General features: G+C 50.1%; 1 protein-coding gene across 3 annotated transcripts in view; it reads left to right on the top strand.

Annotated features, from left to right (window-relative positions):
* The window catches only part of PAX2 (paired box 2), a 77,447-nt gene that overhangs the window by 40,317 nt on the left and 19,115 nt on the right, over positions 1–18,015 (top strand). For all 3 annotated transcript variants that reach the window (XM_031682722.2, XM_072972350.1, XM_015244691.3), the window contains one exon: positions 15,720–15,895. In XM_031682722.2, the coding sequence (XP_031538582.2) occupies positions 15,720–15,895 (176 nt within the window). The remainder of the gene's footprint in view (positions 1–15,719; positions 15,896–18,015) is intronic.

Raw genomic sequence — 18,015 nt, forward strand, 5'->3', positions numbered from 1 at the left:
TCTTCCTAGTAACCTGGGAAATGAGACCGTTCATACCTGAAGGGGGAGTTTTTCTATCTTAGTTGGATCGCATATTTTAGCCAAACTCTCAGGGAAATGCTGGCTACGAGCCTGTTGAACCCCAACCAGGTCATTATACAGAGGTAGGTTTACGACCTTCACCTTGGGCCCCGTGCACACATGGACTTACTTTTTTCTGTGGGGAGGTTCCAGGGCTTAGCCATGGCTGTGTGTAGCTGACATAGGTGCATGAATTTGTACATAAATCCCTGCGTTTATACCAGAGATTGTGGCCAAGTTATTAACCACCTTAGTTTCCCTACCTGATCATGCAGCTGTGGATGAAGTTTTATTTGATTGTTGGAGGAAGTATGTTGTGATTTAGCACAAAAGAGTACTTTTTTTTCCCTAAAGTGCCAAAAAGTCAGAATAGCTAGGTCGACCCCACTCCCTAGGAGAGAACGTACAGATTTGCAGGGCAGGGGCCTATGTGTGACCCTGCACCACTGGCAGTCAGGGTGAATGTAGCACAGTGTTTCAACTGTCTCAGCAGACTCCTCGGGTCCTCCCCACCCCTGAGGCTGGGCGCCCCGTGCATGTGTATGCACACCCATCTTGTCAGGAAAGGTCTTCACCGCCTCATCTTCTGCTTGGCAACTACCTTCCAGCCCTGCAAATAGGCATCGTCCTCCTCCCACTGTGGGCAAGGGCGCCAAGCGAGAAATCCGCTGCCTCAGCTCTGCCTGTCTCCCCCAGGCGGGGGCTATGGACTCAGGAAGGAGGAGCTGGGCACCGAGGCTGCCCCAGGGTCCCTGCCCCTCCCTGGGCACCATCTCCTCTGCAGGCCTGCAGGCAGCTGAGAAGGGCAGGGGCCAGAGGACCCCTCAGAAAAAGGGCTGGGGGAGAAGGTAGGCTGGGGCGATGCAGGACTGCTGCCTTCCAGAGGAATGAGTCCCAGCAGCCTCCCAACCATCGCTGGCTACACCAGAAGGGCCCCTCCTTGCTGCCTTCCTCAGGGCCCTGGTGGCCAGTAGGGACCCACCCCATTCTACCCCGTGAGGGTGGGAAGGCAGGGAGGGTTGGGGGAGGGCTGGGAGACTGATCACGAGCCTCAGAGCTGAGTTGCCGCAGAGCCAGTAATTCAAACCATCCTGACCCTTCGGTGAACCCAAACCTGCTGACCTTGACAGCACCAGACAAGGGAGGCCTCACAGACCTCAACCTGCATGGAGGCCTCACCTCCTCTCCCTCCCTTCCTTGGAGTCCGCAGCCCAGACTCCAGGTGGCTCCTCACTTGGCCATCAGGTCCCTGGGAAATGTCAGCAACCCTCCCTCCCTGAGGTGCCTGCCCACCTGCCTCAAAGCACCCTTTGTGCTTATCTCCACTGGAGACAAGCATGTGGGTATCTCATGGGGGTCTTTCTGAGGCTTTCTTCTTTAGACAGAGCTTTTACACCTTGCCCATTCTCCTCCTGCCTGGCGTCATCTTTTTCAGGAGCATTGGCTATAGTGTGTGTGTGTGTGTGTGTGAGAGAGAGAGGTCTGGGTGCACACAGGGGCAGGGATAAAATGTGATCGAGACAGAGCAGACAAGAGGAGGGAAGAAAAGCCAGAGGAAAGCAGCCCCAGGAACCTGCATTAAAGTAAATGCAGTTTATGAAGTTTATGCTCTCCTCCTGGGGAGAGCTGGAGTCCATCCAACAGCCTCTCTGAGCCTGCCAGACAGCTCCTGGAGCAGAAAGTGTGGGCAGGAGTGCAAGCAAGCCAGTGACAGAGGGAGAGATGCATGGACACGGACACACACACACACTCTCTCTCTCTCTCTCTCTCTCACTGGCTCTCACAGATCTCCCTAGGTCCCAGCAGCCTGCAAAGCCTGGGATGGAGGAACACAGGAGAGTGTGTTTGGTAGGAGTGACCCTAGGAACTTCCCTTCCCTCTTACCTCCCCACCCCCACCTCCATCTCCTTTGCAGTGCGGAGGCAAACAGCTGGTGAAAGCTGCTCTGGGTGAAGGGTGGTGCAGGTGGTCTTGAGGTCTAGGTAGCAAAAAGGACCAGAATGTGGTCTCGCAGGAACCTGTCTGTTTTCTGATACTGGGCGTCCATTTTTCTCTGGCACTTTGGTCTAGACTATCCGGGTACCTTGCAGCTCCTGGAGACAGCTGCTGGAGTGTCTTAAGGAAAAACCATCAGAGACAGTATTTTTTTTCCTGGGAATTTGGAGGAAATAAATGGCTGACAAGGTTAGGATATGGTAACTCTCAGAGGGACTTATAAGCAAGGTGGAGTAACTGCCTTTCTAGACTCTTCTTCATGTGCACAAACACATGGGTTCATGTGCATGTTCACTAATAATCTGTAACCTGCACTCTGGCTGGGGTGGGGATCAGGGGGTGTTGGCAACACCCAGCCTCTTGCCTCCAAGACACACCTGGGCTGGGGCTGGGCAGTGGGGAGAAATCTACTTCCCACCTCTTCCTGGGAACTCCGTGTCCCTATTCAAGTTCCTCCAGGAGCTGGGATAGAGGAGGACAACAGAGATACAGTCATCCGGAGGCAGAGAGTTAAGGGAGGAGAGAGTACAAGGGAAGGGAAAGGATGGCTAGAAATTGCTGATCATGGAAGATGCTCTGGGAAGCCAGGAGATGTGAGGCATAGAGGGAGGCAGCAACTGGCCAAGAATGGCTTTTACCCTTTCTCGCCCCTTTTCTCTCCTTTCCCCTCCCTCCTTCCTTGCCTCCCCCTCCTCCCCCCTCCCCCCTTCCCTCCACACATCTTTATTGGTTCCAGTAATAGCGTTGATTTGCATGTCAGGCAAAGCCTTGCTACACACACAAAAAGAAAACCCCAGCCGTGGCGGTGTGGCAGTGTCAGCTCTCGCTGTTGTTCGACAGTGTAAAATTAAATTAATAAAGCCCCCAACACAGGAAAACATAACAGGAAATTAATGGCCTTTACTGTCGCTCTGATGCAGTCATTTGCAACCCTGCTTTCCGCACCAAAGACTTCATAAATGCAAGCAGTTTCTCTAAACAAGCATACTTAGAGCGGCCTGGTATGTAATTTTTCGCCTTGCTTGTGTCCTTTGAGCTAACAAAGCCCCCTTCCCTTCTGGCTCCAGAGAGGCTTCCAACTGGTTCTGGTACCCGCTAGAGCCCAGCACCAGGCAGAAGGCCCCAGCCCTCCCAAGAGCCCAGAGAGGGCTGAAGGAGGACTCAGGGTCCATACAGACAGACCCTCAGCCAGCCCTCCTTCCCTGCCAGCAGCCAGTGAGCCCGGGGCCCCAGCCTCTGCCCACAGGCCAGCAGGAAGGTGCGGCGCATGCTCTCAACCTGGAAAGTTGATCACTCTAGGAAATTCACCCAAACCCACCGAGCACTCACCCGTCCCCTTCCTCTGTGCAGCTGTCCTCTCTCTCCCACTACCTGTTTGCTCCCCACCCCTACCCATGCCTGCTCACCCTCCTGGTTCTTCACACGTGAGTCGCATGCACGTGGCCGGCTGTGTGTGGGCAGTGAGTGTCCATGCCCTTCTTTTCTACAGGTGACTGGGGCTGACTTATTCAAATGGGGAACATAACTGTACTGGTATAATTCTCTGAGGTTTCCTCTTCTCCACTGGTTGGTTAGGAATATGAGGGCCCTAAATGACCATTCAGGCCATCTTTCTGTCCTCCGTCTGGGCAGATTTCCCATAAACCATTTCACAGAGCTGAGAGTCTGTGGTTTTGCTTCCGTGTGTAAATGGGTGGGATATTAAGCAAACTTACACCAACTGACCACTCTGGGGATCTCTGGGCCCAAGTTCCCACTGTGTTGGGATACCTGAGAGAAGCAAATAATGCAGGTCGTGGATCTCAAGGAAATTACCCTCTGTGGAGAGTCAAGGCTATCACAGATTAGACAATAAGCTATTAATTATATGCTGAACCATGTGGCTGAGCATTCAGTAGGAATCCAGGGAAGTGGCCATAAGAGAAAGCAGGAAATGGGACTTGAAGCTGGGAATGTCTGAGATTTGGAGAGGCTGTCTCCAGGGACACCTCCCACGTGGAGGGAGGCCAGTGGCTGGGCTGAGAGTGGTGACAAGGCAGAGTCAGATTCTTAAAGATCACCTGGTCTTATCTGCCACTCACATATGACTCTCCCCTCCAGCAATTCTGCCTAACAAGTCACAGCCCTTGCCTGGACATAGGACACAGATGGACAGTTGGTCACTGTTAGCAGCACTGCCTTTATACTGAGTCAGTTGTGGTGATGAGGGAAGAGCATGGGACCTGGAATCCAAATGTCTGGTTGTGAGCTCCATCTCCACTCCTTACTTGCTCTGGGATGTTTGACTGATTGCCTAATCTCTCTGAATCTCAGTTTCCTCATCTTGAAACTATAGATAATGACATTTTCTACATAGAGTGGTGGTAAAGATCTTCATTTGGCACCCCCTCTCTTCTCCCTCCCTCCCTCCCTCCCTTCCATTCATTCCACCTGATTTACTGAGCACCTGGAAAGACACTGGGTGGATTTCAGTTTCTCACATAGTGTGATCCCTGTACTGAAGGGAGGTCCTTCACTAACCTGGTTACCATCTCTGAATTCATTCTTGACAGTTAAAGTCCCTCTTAAGTGAACACTAAACTCGAGAGACAGTTTAGCCAAAGCCAAGTACAGTAGAACCATTGCCATTCTCTATCTGGAGAGTCTACAGCCATAATGTAGCCTATGATTACATTCGATTTTTTAGCAACCGTGTCAGACTCAAGCTCATATTGAGTTCCTGGTCAACTAAAACCTCGAGATCTTTTTCACATCAATTGCTATCAAGTCAGGTCTACCCCATTCTGCACTTGTGTAATTGATTTTTTTAAAACCTAAACATAGGGCATTCCATTTATCCCTGTTGAATTTCATCATGTTGGTTTGGGCTCTTAATTCCACCTGATTAAGATCATATGGATGTCTTCTATGTCACCATCCAAGTATTTTTTTTTTAAAGAGTTATTTTCCCTTAAAATAAAGGAAAGCCACATGGCCCACCAGTGGAGACCTCCTTCCTGGTTGCTTTGGGTATTATTGAGCCCAACAGCTGTCAACCATTTCACTGTTCTTCATCTTGTCCATAAAGTTAGGAAGATTCTCCATGAAATGTTCACATTCTCTGTACCCACAGCATTTCCTTAATCAATCAATTTTTTAAAATCCAATATAAGTTGATGAGCAGATTGAATGCCTGCTATGTATAAAGTATAGCAGGACTGATTTACACGGGTAAACAGGACACAGTCCTTGACCTCGAGAAGCTTCTAATCTAGTGGGGAGATAGAGGTGCACACCATTGTACAGGCACATGTGATAGATGCTATGATCCAGGTATAAAGTGCTATGATAAACGTAAAAGGCGGAGGGCAGTAGCTTCCCACCAGGGCAATTGAGGAAGCCTTGGTGGGGATGGGATTGGATCTAAGCATTGATAACTAGTTAATGTGCTACAGCTTATTCTTGGTGAGTGCATGCAGACTCCACAGTATCACCACTTTCTTTTCCAGTGCCCACGTATTAACTGTGCAATAATTTCTTCTAAAAGATTTCCAGACTCTGATATTAAATGTATTGGAGTGTTGTTTGCATAAGCTTGCCTTTTCACTTCTTTTGCTAGGCAAGAAGGCATTGGTTTTTCACTGCCTTGCCCTTTCATTGCAACTTCTCAAAGATTATCAACAAAAAATTTAGAGTCATATCTACCTGCCCCACGCACACCTGAGGTTCTGATATATGAATTATCCGGGACGGGGAGGAGAGTGAACTCAATTGAAATGGTTAAAAGTTACCTGCCTAACTTCTTCCTGACCTGGGCAACTCCTGCTGGTTCTATTTTGAAGATTCTTTCCTTTGATGAAGAAGACAGAGGCAAGCCAGCGATTGAGAAGTTCTGCCTTTTCTCTCATTTCTCTCTGTATTACCTCGTCTCCCAAGCACTGAGCCTAAGACTGCCTTCCTTTTTGTTCTTTCTCCAAATGGAGCTACCCAGGCCCTTTTTTTTGTTGTTGTTTCAGCTTGTTCTGAGCTTTTATCTTCCTGATGGGCTCCTGCCACTCTCATATCCATCCCTGGCTATGGTCCCCTCCTTCCATCTGTAGTGTGTCCTTTATAAGAGGAAAGAAATAACTTTAGTTTGATAGTAAGTGTAATACATGCTCATTGTGAAATATTTGGAAGATACAGGAAATTTCTTAAAAAGTCACCCATAATCTCATCACCAAGAAAGAACCACTGTTAGAATTTTGGCATATACTTTACAGTCGTTTCTCCCCATGTATGTATAATTATATATATAATATATATAATTTTTATCAAAATTACAATGATACTACATATGCAGCTTGCGTCTCGCTATTTTCATTCAACATTATATAAGACCATTTTCACATATCATTAAATATTCTTTGAAAACATGATTTTTTAATGGCTGCATAATCTTCCACTGTTCAGTGTACATGTCCTTTTAAAATCTAGACTCATCATATTTTAAAGCTTATTCGTGTGCAACAACAATGATTTCCCTTAAGTGCCCTCTCTTTCCACCCCTCCCTACTCCCACTCCCTTTACTTTGTCAGGTTGATTATTTGAGCTTGTGAGGCAGAATTTCATTTTTAGAGCATCCTGTCCTCATGGAATTATAGTCCCTTCTAGAGTCTCTTGCCATGGGGTCATACTGCCATTCTTTCCCTCAACACATAGCAGTTTGCTTTCCTCAAGTCAGATTCTGCCCAACACCCCCTTCCTTCACCGCTGTCAGCCCTTGGTGTGGTTGCTTTCTCCTCACATCCCCAACACTTCCCTTCTACCAATTTTTCTTTCCTGGTCAGAATTAAGCATCCTGGACTAGTGGAAAGGGTATGGGAGCTGAGAACCTCAGTCCCTATCCTACCGATGACTAGCTGTGTGACATGGGAAAATGACTCAGTCTTTCTGACCTTTTTTAAAAAAATCTCCAAGAAGGAATCGGATTAAATTGTCTCCAGATAGTTTCCAGCTATCAAGTGTGATAACACTGAATCCAAAGAAACAGTTTCCTATGCTGCTTCTTTTTCCTTCTAAAAGGTAAACTGCAAGGCAAGTAAAGAATATGTCAATCTTTGCTTTTGGAATTCTATTTGACAAATTAGGCAACATTTTTTATCACCTACTATGTGTCAGGCCCTGGGCTAGGTTTACAAAAAAGGAAAAAGACGGGTCCCTGCCTTTAAAATAGTCACAGTTTCATGGAGAAAACAAACATTAAAAAATATAACACATATAGATTCTAAACCTGGCTCTGCCACTTACTGGCTGGAGTGAGTAATTCGAGGCAAGCGTCCCAGCCTCTCTATCCCTTGGTTTCTCCAGGTTATGAGCTCAACTGCCAGAGGCACATGGCCTGGGTTTGCTTCTGCCTCCTCGACCATTTGTTAGCAGTGTAACCTTAAGAAAGTTTCTGAACCTCTGCACTTCCATTTCCTCACCTGCAAAATGGGGATAATAATAGAAGCTTCGTGCTGAAGTTCCGGTGAAAATTCAATGAGTTTATATATGTAAAATTCTCAGGTGAGCGTCCAGTATATAGTAAGCACTTAATGTTAGCTGCTGTTATTGTAAGGATTGAATCAGTGGATTATGTTAGGCATAGCGTCTGATACCATAATAGGAGCTGGATCAATTTTAGTTGTTATTATTTCTACAATAGAAGTTTGGATAGATGGCTATTGGAACACAGAGAAATGAATACTGCTGAGATGGGAGCTAGCAACCCTCTGGTGTTCATCTGAGGAAACTCAATCGAGAAAGGCTCAAGGGACTTGGCCAAGGTCATAGAGCAAGTGACGGACAAGACTAGGATTTCAACCCATGTGCTGTTACTCCCAGTCCAGTGTTATGTTAGGGCCACTAATGTAGTTAGTGTCTCCAGAGGCACATGAGTGTAAACGGGCCCAGTAAGACTGAGGTCAGGCAGGCAGGTAGCCACCGTCCTCCCTACCGTCCTCCCACAACCCCACTGCCTTCCACCCTATCATGTACTCATGGAGCATTTAGAAGCTGGGCTCAGCCAAGGACTGCAGGTTTGCCAGAGCCAGAGGGTTGGGTAGAACCTGGTCTTGCTCAGAGCCAAAGCTTTGGGCCAGGTTTCCAAGGGCTTCTTCAAACTCTCCTCTTGAGCTTGGCTCAGGGTGCCTGGCCAGGGCAGTCTCACGACTATCCAGTGGGAGGATGAGAGGCAACGGGGAATGTCATCCCATCTTCCTGGACAGTGTTTGCACCAGCTCGTTCACGAGCCCTGCCCTTGCAGTCTCTTCTCAGCACATGGCGACCCTGCTTTCCTCCCTCCTTCTTTTCCTGTCTCCTGCCCTTCCCTCATTCTCTCATGCTCCTTCCCTTTTCTTTCTCCTTCCCTCTCCCCTCTGCCCCTGTCCCTCCCCATGCCATTGATCCTTGCTCTTCTCCCAGTCCAGAGAGCAGCCCCATTCTTCAGCATCCCCAAACTCTCTCCCTGTTCTCAATCAGATGCGAGGCAGTGGTGGCAGCCCAGACCTCACGGTCCTGCGCCGCCGTGGGGGTGGGGCCAGGGCTGCACAGGCAGGCTGCCCTGAATGACAAGCGGGGATATTGATCGCGTTCTGAACTCAGCCCAGCCGATAGAAGGTAATTAATGACTCCATTTGCCTCAGTACCGAGGAGAACAATTGAGTTTGAAACTGCAACTACTGGCAGCAGGGGAGACTAGGGGGCGGCCTGGAGGTGAACCCCTCAGAGGGGAAAGGTGGTGTTATGGGAGCTAAGGCAGAGAGATATGGGAGCAGAGGCCACCAGTCAGAATGGGATGGAGCAAAGAGCCTCCACCCTGCCCTCTGAACCCTTGTGCTCCCCGAAGCCCCACTAGAGGCTGAGGCCCATCACCCACTATCCCCACTTTCTCCACACTTTTCTCTTTTCTTCCTGTATCCTTCCGCAAGGTTGCTTCTCCTTAGCTGTGTGGTCACGCACTTGCTTTTTACTCTCCCTCAGCTTGTTTCTGCATTGGTAACATTGAACTAATGATACCCCTTCTGTCAGTGTTCTGTGGGGATTAGAGGTAATGTGTATAAAGCGCCTGGAGCCTGCCTAGTACATAGTTAGTGCTCAGTAAATGACAGTGATGCTGATCTTTGACAGAGAAGGCGAATTTGATAGACTGGAGAGGCTTAGAGTCAGACATTGCTGTGTTCAAATCCAGCCTTTGGCTACTTACTAGTTGAATAATGTTAAACAAATAATTTTCCTTCTTATCTGAAAAATGAGAATAATAATAAACACCTCATAAAGTTAAATGGATTCTATGAGTGTATGTGGAAGGCCTAATATTGTCAGTTTCCCCATAGACAGGTACATATATGTATTGGGGTTTAGAAAACTGAAGTTAGTTTAGTTCTTTTCTATACTTTAAGAGAATTCCTCTCAAATGCTTAATTCCTACTTCTTGGGATTTTGTGGGCAGCTCCCGTTCATTCCACCTTGATTTTATAGACTTTAATAGCCTTGGTGCCTTCTGACCGAGGAAGTGGCATTATTTCCTTCTGTGTATTACCAACATCCCTCTTAGCCAGTGCACAAGAATTTCTCTTGTCCCTTGCAGTGACTGCTTTGGAAATTCAGGTACAATGTCAACACGCAAGGAAGACAGAACATTTCTGTTTTGCCTCTTGTCTGTAGCTTTCATCCCAAATATGTGGTGCTCAGTGCCCACCACCCTCCCCAAGCCACTGAGACCTCCCTGGACAGCCCTATTCATGACTGGCCAGAGAGATTCTAGCCTGGGATCAGAGAGGTGGGAGGTAGGGCTCTGCTCCAGGGCAGCCCAGGAATAGATGGGGAGTGACAAGGCCACTTGTGAATGAGGAAATCATGTCTTTTTGTTGAGGAGTAAAAGCCATTTTTATTCATGATGCTAGAATTGGTATGTGCTTATGGTATAAAGCCTCAATCATAAGACAAAACTTAGATGAGCAGGAAATAATTCGCTCATGATCAGGAAGTAACTGCTGTTATCCTGTAGTTGGCTCTCCTTCCAGTCAAGGTGATCTTTGGTTTTACAATTCTCTTCTTTTGCATGGAGAGCATGGCCCCACTGCTGGAGCCCAGGCTCTGCATGTGGGCAGGGCAGGCGGGCAGCTGCAGATTACTGCTGCGCAGGCCACGGGCACCTTCCCTGCACCAGGCTCGCTGGTGGATATGCCCCTGACCTACCCTCCTTTATTCTGCACTTTATTTATTCTGAGCCTCAGTTTCCTCACCAGTTAAGAGGGGGTTATAATCTCCAGCTACCTTGGAGAGTGATTAGGAAGTCCAAATAACATAAGGGCTGTGAAAGCTTTTTGTTAACTGCTAAGCCAATGTGAAGTAGTCAGCGGAGAAGACAATATGAGCCTTTGTTCCCCTTGAAAGAATAATCTACGTCAAAGTTTTAACTCAGCAGTTTGTTTAATTTAATTAATTTATTTATATCCTGCCTCATTCTGAAAAGGACTTGGGGCAGCTCGCTCTCCTTGAGAGTGCTCATGCCGTCGTGGACAAAGCACCTGGAATGGGCTCCAGTCCCAAGAATCCTCCTACCCAGTTGTGTGACCTTGGACTGGTCACCTCCCCTCCCCCACTTTACTGCCCACCCTGCTAGTTTTCATTACTGTAAAATGAGGAGTTTGGACCAAGTGTCCCCTCATCATTCTGGACATAGTCTGGGCTCAGCCAGCTCAGGGATCATAGCCAGCTCAGTGTAGGGAGGATGCAAAGCAGAAAAGGGGGGATGCTGGGAGGGTCCTGGGTGAGGCCACATGGCCCTCAGCTGGGTCCCCTGGGTTTGGCACCCAGGCAACAGAGTGAAATGATGTGGAGGGTAGGCTCTGGAGTCAAACAGACCTGAATTCAAATCCTGACTGTCATTTACCGGCTGCATCGCCTTGGATAAGCTACTTAACCTCTCTTTGCCTCAGTTTCCTTATCTTTAAAATAAGTACCACAGCAGCTACCTCACAGGGTTGTTGGGAGGACTAAATGGCATGTAATAAGCTCTCAGTACTGTGAGTTGCCAGTGCTGGTGGCAGGGCAGGGGACAGCAGAACAGGACTGAATCCTCTATGTATGGAGACTGACTAGCACGTGGTCCCTTCCTTGCTCTGGCAGGGGAGGGTCCTACTAAACCTACAGCAACATTTCCCAACCTCAGTCTAAAACAGTGGCCTGAAAGTAGGAAAGGATAGTGGAAATCAGAATTGTTCCCGAAAACCCAGGACATGTGGCACAATACTCCAGCCCTCTTCTTGGAGCCCTGACAAGGGGTAGAATCATTGTCCATTAAGGTGAAGGCCAAGAGCCTCCTCTGTCATTTAGGAAAGGCCTTCCCTGGAACCAGCTCCTACCATGGGCAGATAGACCCATTTTGTTTGAACCCTGCTCTTTGTGACCAGGGCCTTGGTGAGGGGAATCCAATGTAGGGGCTATCTCTGGGCCCCATTCTCAAGCAACCTCTGCCAGCTGCCTTAGATGGCAGATCTGCATCTCCAAGGCTAAGTTTCATTCTTAAACTGGGAACACAGTTTGCTCTGTCCCTTGGGTCAAGGTACCATAGGCTGGCAGGAGGCTGTTGGTGAGTGTGGCAAGGGCCTCCTGTGGACCAGAGTCGATGCTGTTGGAAGCTAACAAGCAGTAGGGCAGGTGAAGAAGGGGCGTGAGTCTACCCAGGGGTCTGCTGTGGGTCTCCTCACATCCTCTGACAGCTAGGGATGTAGGGGATTTGCCTGACAAGGGACTGGGTGTCCTGGGGTGCCAAGCCAATCAAGTGGCTGGTCTGGAGACCTTCTGCCAAGGGTCTGGCTTTGAATGCCACCCAGAAAAGCCTCATTCATTTGTTCGTTCATCATTTATTGAGTATCAGCCCTACGCCCTGCTCCACGCCCAGCACTGGTGCTACAGAGAGGCACCGGTCATGGTTCCTGACCGCAGGGAGCTCCCAGTCAAGCTCCTTGGCACAAGGGGGTGGATGCTAATCACTCACACACTTTCCTTCCTGCTCTCTTGGAAGCCTAGATCAACACTTGTTTCTGCCTCCTCCTCCATTTTAGCCCAGCTCTGCCAGAGAGCCCTCTAGTGTCTGGGCCTAGAGGGCTCTCGTAGCCCAGCTCCAGCCCCTCTCCCTTGTGCCACCTCTGAGACTGTCCTTGGGAAGCCCCACCCTGAGCCCTCCCGCTCCTTCATCCTGAGGAGGTCCCTACAAGTGGTTGGCATTGGCAACAGCTTCATTTTCTCTCTTTTCTTTAAAAAATGTTTTAAAAATTGATCTCTCTTCAATTCTCTTCCTCTATGTTCTCTTTTCTTTTCTGCTCTTCCTCTACTCTCATCTCCTTTCCCTCCTCCACCCCCACCCTCCTACCCCACCCCGACCCACGCCCTGGCCTGCTCTCCTTATCTGGATACCCAGGCTTCCAGGAAGGCAGAGCCAGTGGTTTTGTTCCTGCGGCAAGTGCCCTCAGCCCAGCCTGTGATTCCCGAGGCATCTGGCGTGGGATGCTTCTTCCCTTTCTTCCACCCTCTCTCCTTCTGCCCTGCCTCTGCCTCTGGCCTTGCTCCTTCCCTGAGCTTCTCCTCCCTGGACCTCTGAGTGCAGGCTTCTCCCAGCCTCCTTCCCTCACCCCCTTGCCGCCCTTCCTCTTGCCTTCACGCCGCCTTTCCTTCTCTAGCTGAGGGAAGGGCGCCACCCCAGTCTCTGGAGAGAGCCTGTGAGAGCCTCTGGGCCCTTTGGCTGATGTGGGGGCACTGCCTCCCTGTCCCCTCCAGTAATGAATGCCACTGCCCTCTCCCTGCCCCTGTGGCTCTCCCCCCTGTCCCCCAGAACTTTCTTTGTCATGACTGCTGCCTTTCCCACCTCCGCATCACCTTGCTTCTACTTTGGGGGGTTTCCTCATGCCTCCTGCAGCCTCTCCTGCTCCTGCTTTCATCACCCCGTTGGCTTTTCTGCTCCTCTGGCACCTTCTAGCTCTTCTTCGCCCCGCCCCCCTTCCTTCTCCTCTTCTTTCCTTTCCCCGCCTTCCCTGGCCACCTCTTCCTGTAGCTGCAGGCTTCCTTTTGCCTTTCCTTCCTCCCTCCCCCTTTCCATCGAGGCCTCTGTAACCTGCCTTATCATGGGGGCCTGAGTATACAAAAAATAAATAAATAAATAAAAAGGTCAGTGAGTGGAGGGAGCAGCAATAACCCCTAAAACAGTACTATCAGTGGAACATGATTGATCAATTGAATTCCATAGCGGCTGAAAAATGTGGGATTAAGTAGTGTATTATACGCACAATGAGTTGAGGCATGATGTTCATTTCAAGTTCATTTCGCCGGCCTCTGCCACCAGATCAGGCAATCAATAGGGGCAGCAGATATCATATATCACCTCTCTGCGGGCTGGGGAGAGAGCACCATAATCTCTCGCAAATTTAGAGTGACAGATTTGTCAAGATCTGAAGGGCCCCTGAATAAATGAAGGAAAAGAGACTCCTCCAGCCAGTGACCTGAGGACAAAGCTTCAGTTCAGCCCCTATGTACACACACACACACACACACACACATGGGCTGAACCAAGCCATACACAGACATATACACAAATCGACACAGAAGTATAGTAGGAGTCTCACCACACATATGCACACACCCATGCACATAATGTGTGAGCACAGGCTCACAGACAAATGCTCTTTTTTCCCCAGGACCCACTGGTGACACTGTAGTAACCACACACAAAGACGCTTGCTGTCTCCCTCAGCCCCGACAGCAGAGCTTCCCCAAAAGGTAGGAGGACTCCAGTGGGAAAGAATTAGACACAATGAAACATACCAACAGCTCCAAGGGGTGGAATAAGGAGGATGGCACATCCTTGAAAAAGAAGCAGACACAGGAGAAACCTGGGGGATGGGGGCTCAGGCTCCCCATGCAGTCACACACGGACACACACATCTTTTCGAAAAGGTTCTTGCTCTGTCACTTACCCATACCTGGACACTTATTCATCTGGATGTTTATACGTGTACAAATGCATTACACAGAAAATACACAAAAGGGAAAAATAAATGTGTCACACCCTAACTCATAGAGAGAGATGCATACACTCCTACGACAGAAAATCATTTTAGAGGCTTACACAGACAAAAACATGACAACCAAGTTTTGTGGCCAGAGGAACTCAGGGAACATGGAAATATCATCAAGGCTGTCCCTGTGTCTGTCCACCTCAGACATGCTCCTGGTCTTCATTTCTCTCTTTCTTTTTCTCTCTCTCTCTCACACACACATGCACACAACACACAAACACACACACACTGTCTTTGCCTTCCCACCCCTTCCAGGATGGAGTGAAGACAGGAAGTCCCATTAGGAAAGCAGACCCCCTTGCTCCATCTGGGAGGCCAGCAAGAGAGGATGGCTACAGGTTGAGGTTAATCAATATGTAATATTTTCTATGGTCTCCTGAATGATACTGTATGGTGTTACTGTATATAATGCAATATTGATTATATCATATCATATAATCACCTATAAACTGATATATATAACAGTACTAGAGGAACACCCTGGGGCCTACAGCATGGCTGGCCCCAGGTCCAAGGCTCCCTGGCTGGTTTTGGGCTGATGGAAGCCAAGAAGTGGCCAATCTGTGGCTGGGAGGACCCAGCCTTGGGCCAGGGGAGTTGCGAGGTCGGGGTTCAGGGAGCGGAGGCAAAGGAGGTACTTGGCCTGCTGTGCGCTCTGAAAACCCCAACGGACAGGATATGGAAGGCAGGGCCAGGGAGGCAGGGATAGCAGAGTGGTGAGGAAGCCTGAGGAGAGTAGTCTGCAGATGGGACTGGCCTGCAGCCCCAGGGAGCCAGCACTTTGTGGCACCGTCGTGGCTTTTCCCACACGGGGGCGAGTCTTAGCTCCCAGTAGAGACCCACAAGAGGAACTGGGTGTCTGGTGGAAGCCTAGCCGGGGTCCAGGTCAGGGGCAGAGGCTGAGAAGGGTGGCCCTGGCACAGCAGTGGTCTTCAGTCTCTGCCCAAGTTGGTGTTTTACGCTCATGTGCCACCAGCTGTCCTCTTGCTGCAATCTCAGGCCTGGCCCAACGTGAGCAGAATGCCTCTGCTTAGCCCTCAGAGGCCCTCCTCCCTCAGTGGTGAAGTTAATTACTTCACCAAGTCTCCATGTAACACTCAGCCTCGGAGATTTGATGATTTTCCACCCTTGGAGTCAGTGGAACTGAAATTCATCTCAGAGCCCAGTTCAATTCTCCACAGGCTTGGTAATGCCAGCCCAAGACACCCAGCTCCTCCCTCAGGATGACCCAGGCTGGGGAGAGAAGGGGTTCAGGAGAGACATGCCCTGGGGAGACAGCCTCTAGGAGCCCCTCTGGCTCCACCTCTGCCTAGTCCTTCCCACCCGACCCTATCCCCCTACCCTCTGAGCTGTGACAACTTCTTCTCTTCCCAGGTCATTCAGAGGCTCTGGCTCCCTCAGCCAGGTCTCTGAGGCATGGCCAGCCCCTGGGCCAGCCCTTCCAGTCTCAAAGCTGGGAGTAAGGGGTCCAAGCAGGGATGCAAAGCCCTGGGTGCCGAGCCAGGTGCCCACCCCCTTTGCCCACTGCACTGCTCTTTGCCTCTGCTGGCCTGTGCTCATGTCCCGAGTGTCCATGTGTCCTCCAGATGTGTCCGAGGGCTCAGTCCCCAATGGAGACTCCCAGAGTGGCGTGGATAGTTTGCGGAAGCACTTGCGAGCTGACACCTTCACCCAGCAGCAGCTGGAAGCTTTGGACCGGGTCTTTGAGCGTCCTTCCTACCCTGACGTCTTCCAGGCATCAGAGCACATCAAATCAGAACAGGTGAGGAAGGAGCTTTCTGCTTGCACAGATGGAAAGGGACTGGGCAGACCAAGGCCTCTGGGGGATGTGCATACAGGTCGGCCATGTGCACACCCAGCATTACATGTGCAATATAGGTGTACTGTGTGTACACTGTGTGAACATGCTCACATGAGGCCATCACAGCAGAGCTAAGAAAAATCATCATGGTATGTGGTAGTTAGAAATCATAAGGTCTGGGTATGATTGTGGCCTTAGGTAAATCTTATCCCCTTTCAGTTTAAGTCCTATCTTCAGTTTTCCTGTCTATAGAATGAAAGGCTTGGATGTATGATCTGACAGGTCCCTTCCAGCCCTGCCATTCCGAGCTTCTGGTATAGAATATTCAGGAATGTCACTTGCCTAAATGTCTCCAGGACCCTATAGAAAGTCCATGTAAGCCTGGGTTTCTCCTCTTGCCCGTTGGTGGGAGGTGAGCCCACTGTGCCTGCCTCCTGCTCCCTAATCCAGCTGTCCAGTGTGACCCTAGGTAGGTTTACAGCCTACGCCTCAGAGTCCATACTTCCCACGGACACAGCATGGGACGCAGCCCAGGACACACCGGCACAATACATAGTGTAAAAACACCTCTCCTAACTCCCCACATCTACCCATGTGCATGTGTTCACACACCACCACCACCCACCATCCATCCCCCCTCAACCCACAGGACTCACAGCACAGCCCTGTCAGCCAGTAGGTGTGTGGTTCCCCCAGACTATCAGCTCCACACACCTCCATGCCCGAGTCCACCCACACATCAGGATCGCCCCTAGTGCACACGCCGCAACACGGGAGCACACTCCCCTTCCCCCCACACTCCGGCTCAGGCCAGGCCCACAACTGCAGCGCAGCACAGCCTACAGTGCTTACACGCACACACACGCGCGCGTGCGCGCACCAGCACAGCCCCACAGGCTCCGTGCAGCAGAGTTCCACTCTAGGACTCCAGCAGTTCCCAGCCATTCGCCTTTCTCCCCGCCCGTCCTTTTATCCCATAAGCTGTTTGTCTTCATAAAACAAAAATCAAAAGTCTTTTTAAGGTGCCCTGAGCCATAAACCAACAAAGGAGGAGCCGGCCGAGGCGGGCAGCTCTGTGCACCCTCCCTGAGTCCCCGGCTGTATTACAATGAATAACCTTTATTTACTTTCATTAGACTATTAAACACCAGCACAGTCATTTTTCCCCCTGAAACTCGGAGCAGGGCCCATAAAGCAAATCCGAAGCCTAATTGAGTTCATTTTAATTTCTCTCCGATCACAGCGAATTACTCTGGTGATAAATCAGGGGGCAGCTTCACCCCCAGTAGAAGGCCTAATTTGCAGCTAATTACAAAACTGATTTCTACAGGAAGATCAATACGAGAAGGAATTGGAAATGACGAGGCAATCCTGTCCAGCCAGGGAGGGGAGGGGGCCCTCTGGGGGGGCCAGGAAGCGGAAGGGAAAAAAACAGACCCGAAAGAGCAGAAAATCAGTTTTAATTTAACGTAATATTAATCAGAGCAACTTTTCCTGCTTTGTGCGGGCTCCTGGTCGGCCCAGCTCTGAGGTCTGGCTTGGCGGTGGCTGCAATAAAAAGGCAATTACCCGAGTGTTTCGGGCAGGACACCCTTTCAGAGTCAATGACTGGCCCCCTCCCACCCTTCTGTTAGCCATGTGGACTCTCCCCCTCCCCAATTTCATACCCCACTGCACAGGCAGAGAGCGAGGGGCCTGTGGGGCTGTCTTTGTTTGTTTTCTAAAAAGGGGCGCCAGCACCCGATCAGCCAGCCCAGCAGTGCCAGGCTGGAGGCCCCCCTAGGCCCTTCCCCCAACTACTGCCTCTGCCATCGAGTCAGGGTTCACCCCTCCTCCCCAAGACTCGCCACTCCAGGGGGACCTTAAAACACCCCTTGCCTCTCAGCAGGGGGATCCCCACTGCTACACTCCACCCTTGGGGCTTCTGAGGCAGGAGATGCTACAGAAACGTAAAGGGTGCTGGGATAACCACCGAGAATGTACAAGCTGCACCTCAGCTTCCCAAAGTCAGGTCTGCCCCCACCCACACTCAACTCCCCATCATTCATCAAACTCACCCTCCCACCCTCCCCGCCCTCTGC

Source organism: Vicugna pacos, chromosome 11 (genome assembly GCF_048564905.1).
Source record: "Vicugna pacos chromosome 11, VicPac4, whole genome shotgun sequence".
Lineage (NCBI taxonomy): Eukaryota > Metazoa > Chordata > Mammalia > Artiodactyla > Camelidae > Vicugna > Vicugna pacos.